The 4,056-nt window shown below is 37.7% G+C and overlaps 2 protein-coding genes across 2 annotated transcripts in view; both read right to left on the bottom strand.

Annotated features, from left to right (window-relative positions):
• Nucleotides 1-1,174: 1,174 nt before the first annotated feature.
• cops9 (COP9 signalosome subunit 9) lies at nt 1,175-2,703 on the bottom strand (the record flags this gene model as incomplete). Its single annotated transcript, XM_042217811.1, is given in 2 exon segments — nt 1,175-1,247; nt 2,495-2,703. Coding segments are annotated over 2 exon segments (136 nt in total), but the record flags the coding sequence as incomplete, so codon positions are not given.
• Nucleotides 2,704-3,052: 349 nt separating this feature from the next.
• The window catches only part of otos (otospiralin), a 4,659-nt gene continuing 3,655 nt past the window's right edge, over nt 3,053-4,056 (bottom strand). The window contains exon 4 of the mRNA XM_042217810.1: nt 3,053-3,499. Within this exon, the coding sequence (XP_042073744.1) occupies nt 3,312-3,499 (188 nt within the window). The 3' untranslated portion in view covers nt 3,053-3,311. The remainder of the gene's footprint in view (nt 3,500-4,056) is intronic.

The raw sequence follows: 4,056 nt of genomic DNA, 5'->3' as shown, positions 1-4,056 counted from the left end.
CATAGACGTAACATAACTGCACTCACCCTGTCACGTTTAAATGTGATCTGGGGACCTTTGCCTTCTTCAAGTCAGCACAACCCCTTCATTAATTACAGGAAAAAACTAACAAGTTTAAAAAAAGAGCTTTAAAATATGATATCTATAGTTTTACAATACTCTTAAGTACAGAGCTTATTAGGTAGAGGGGAACCAGTTCTAGCAGTGTTAACGACCCAGGTGATGAGTGCCAATGTGTGTGTGCAGCTGACTGGCGAGGTGTCCCGCTGAGTTTCGGTCTGACAGCAGCTATAAACTCATTTTACCATCCTCTTTCTCTCTCATTTCCCTCACGCTCTCTTTTTAACAATCAGCTCTTTTCTATCTAGGTCATGTGCTGCTGAGCCAAAAATTGTTCCACCGGCAGCCAGCACAAAACAGATTTGCTCGGTGTTTTATAGTGTGTCTTCTGTGTCTGTGTTTGCACATAAACTGGTGTTTACAGGGGAACAATGGGATTGCTGAGGGTTAATATGAGAAGATAACGTGGTTAAAGGAAGAAAATGGGTAACAGGTTTAAGGCTTTCTCAGCCACAGCCTTTCAAATTACTGAAATAATATACTGGAACATATAGGGTTTATTTCACATCTTTGAAAGTTTATTTGCTGACTTTTTATGTTTGTTTGAGTTGTTCATATTTGCACCTTAAGTTACACTTTTAATGTATTTTAAACTTTAAATGAAGGTTTTGGAAGGGCAAAATGTCTGCTTGTCCTATTAGAAATCTAGATGTTTACCAGTTTTCTGTTATTCCCTTGAACATTAAAGAACCTTCCTCTCTGCATGCAAACACAATCTTGCTTAAACTAGGCAAATTTACAAACTGGGGACTCTTAAATGGGTTTTTACTTGTTAACATGACACGTTTTTCTATTAGATGTGATCAATAAATAGAGAAAGGAGCATGCCGTTGCTTATTTTTGGAATGTTATACCATGTGTTTTAATCACATTTGTTTGCCTCATGAGACAAATTAAGGAATTGTAGCTTAGCCGTGCCATATGAAAACAAGATTTATGTTTAATTCCAGCTCGACTCTGTAAGCCCTAACCTCATTAAATTGAATCAGTGAAGTAAATTTAATCCTCATCAAATTTAATAATTTGGGAAGAGATGCAGAAACCTGTCCCTTACCATTAAAGAAATCGGAGTGCACAGCTTTTTCATTAGCTGCCAGGTCCATAAGCAGACCGCTGCTGCCTCCTGCCTGCAAACACACAACAGTGCAACCAGTCATACCACATGAGAAAGATCTACATGTACACAAACTGCTACACTTACTGCATCACAGCAGTGTATGCTATGGAAATTTCTTCAAAAATCCACAGGTTAAAAGTTCAGGTCTTAGAATTTCAACTTACCAACTCAAACTTCTGAGAAATAAACTCAAAATTGAGAAAATAACTTGAAACTTCAGTTATTAAGTTGAAATTCTGAGATAATAACCTGAAAATTTGAATGTTGCAAATGGATGGGATTTTTTTCTTCCAAGTGAAAACAAAAGCAATTAACATTAACAATTTAGCCAGAGCTTACTTAGAGCTTTTAACTAATATCCAGCACAATGATTTAATGTTACACAACAAAAAAATAAACACTCACAATTATATTTAAAACTAAAGATAACAGGCCCAATATAAAGTGAGATAAGACAAATCTTATCTATGCCAAAGTTGTAAAATACCCTTGTTATAGCAATTAAAACTAATTAAAAACAACAACAGCAATATTTTAGGACTGAAGTCTCAGCTGTCAGAGGGCAAGAGGCGGTTTATACCCAGCACAGATCACCAGACAGTCTCACTCTTACATTAGTTTAAAATCTCCAGTTAACCTAACACACGTCTTTAGGATGTGGGAGGAAGTTGGAATAACAAGAGAGAAACTCTCCATTAAAAAAACAAAACATATGAAAGCTGGAGCCTATCCCAGCAATCGTAGGGTGAGAGACGGGGTACACCATGGGCAGGCTGACAGTCAATAGCAGGGCTAACACATAGAAAAAGATAACTTCCTACTGACACTAATGGGCAATTTAGAATCATCAGTTAACCTAACCCCATTAACTATATGTCTGTGGACGGTGGGGGAAGCCGGAGTACCCGGGAAAGCCCACGCAAACACGGGGTTAACATGAAAACTCCACACAGAAAGATGGTGAACTCAAAATCAGACTTCTTGCTGAGGCAACAGCATAGACATGCACGCATTTAACGGGATGAGCTGAGGTGTTTCTATCAAGAATACTGAATAACCCAACATGTAACGTATTAACGCAGTTAAATGTAAAAAAACAACAACAACAACAACAACCCCAAAACAAAAACAAAAAACAAACAAGCTAGGCGATTATATTAATCGCTTCCGTTTCGTCTCATTTTAAACATATGGAGCTAGTTAGCGTTAGCACATCTAGACGCCGGTTAATTTAAAGCTCTAAATCTGAGAACCTACCTCGTCCAGGTCCACATAGGGACCAGCTCCTTCAGGAAACATTTCATCCACTGCAGGCTTCATGTTATTCTAAAAGCAGTTCCGCCGCAATTAGGTCAAACGGTGCGTTTGCGTTAGCAGTTATCGAGGCTTAAGTGGTGGTAAACAAAACAACCGTGTGCAACACTAATTCATGCCCGGTTTTCGCTGCTGACTTGCCGCTTTCGGTCCGCCCTCAGCAAAATATGGGTGATTATAATATTCCTCAATATGACCACGCGCAAAGCACGTTAAATCATTTCTAATAAATTAATAGATCAAATTAAAGTTCAAGTCTTTAAAGTTAAAACGGTAAGTGCGGTTTGCTCCATTTAAGTCCTGTTTTGACAGCCTGCAAAATATAATAGTGATCGCAAATTTTGACAGTGTTTTTGTAAGCCTCTTGTTAAAGCAAAAATGGCAACAACAATAATAACAAATAAATAGATAATAACAATAATAATAATAACAATAATAATAATAACAATAGTATAGAGAAAATACTAGATCTCTAAAGACTAAAAGAAATCATTTCTCAGACTCCATTACATATTTGAAGAATGGTTTGTTTATTTATTTGTGGCACTTTATATGACAATAAGAGAGCTATTTATGTCTAATTCTATTGTATATATGTGACTAAGCTACTAAAAAAAACTGTGTTCCTTTTCACATCCCCCTTTTGTTTCATATTTATAATAATTTCCTTATTTCCCTTTAATAAACCCTCATGATAACATTTTTTTTTCTCATGTCATGCTCTTGTTACTTTTTCTCTCTTTTGGGTCTAGCACCTCTCTTAGTGTTCATGTCCTGCATTGGTCTCATATCCTAGAGTGTCTCCTATGGGCTGGTGGGCGAAGAAGGCCCGGGCCATCTCATTGATGTAGTTGTAGGCACCGATGGATCTGAAGTACTCAATGTAGTTCCAGAAGTCAGAGGTGGTGTACGGCCAGTAGGGAACAGCTGGTGGTTCATCATAAGGCACTGAAATACACATGACATGTCAGAAAGGACAGGGTACATACAGTCTCAAACAGATGCTGTTACAGACCATAAAGTATCATGTTAGGGATTTACTGATGATATTCAGAAAAGCACCAGGTGTTTTTAACTCCTGATATATCACAGGCACCGTTTCCCACATATGAAAGTGAAAAGAGAGGCAATGGCTATTTATTTTTCACAGAGAACAAAGTAGAGATGGACCGATCCGATATTACGTATCGGTATCGGTTTAGTTTATTAAAGTTGCTTTAAGATTCCATTTGAAGACTGTTATCCACCCATTTATAAGCAAGGCTTATATCACTGTGGAGAAATTATTTTCCTTGGTACGGTCACAAGAGTCTCAGAGGTCACTCAATGCTGTTGGAGCCTACATGTGAGAAAATAATGACTTAGCATCTGTCATGTGAGTCAGTATTTAAGGACAAGCATAGCTGACGTGCCCTTTCTCCTTTGTATTCTTGTATTCCAACAACAGTGTGTGGGGAGGAAATTCAAATATACATGAATGGCTTTCCTTTGTGCGAATGCTCCCT

The sequence above is a fragment of the Haplochromis burtoni genome, unplaced genomic scaffold, assembly GCF_018398535.1.
Source record: "Haplochromis burtoni strain Fernald_Lab_line unplaced genomic scaffold, NCSU_Asbu1 Contig_3086, whole genome shotgun sequence".
NCBI classification, from domain to species: Eukaryota; Metazoa; Chordata; class Actinopteri; order Cichliformes; family Cichlidae; genus Haplochromis; species Haplochromis burtoni.
This window is presented reverse-complemented; position numbering and strand designations above follow the sequence as displayed.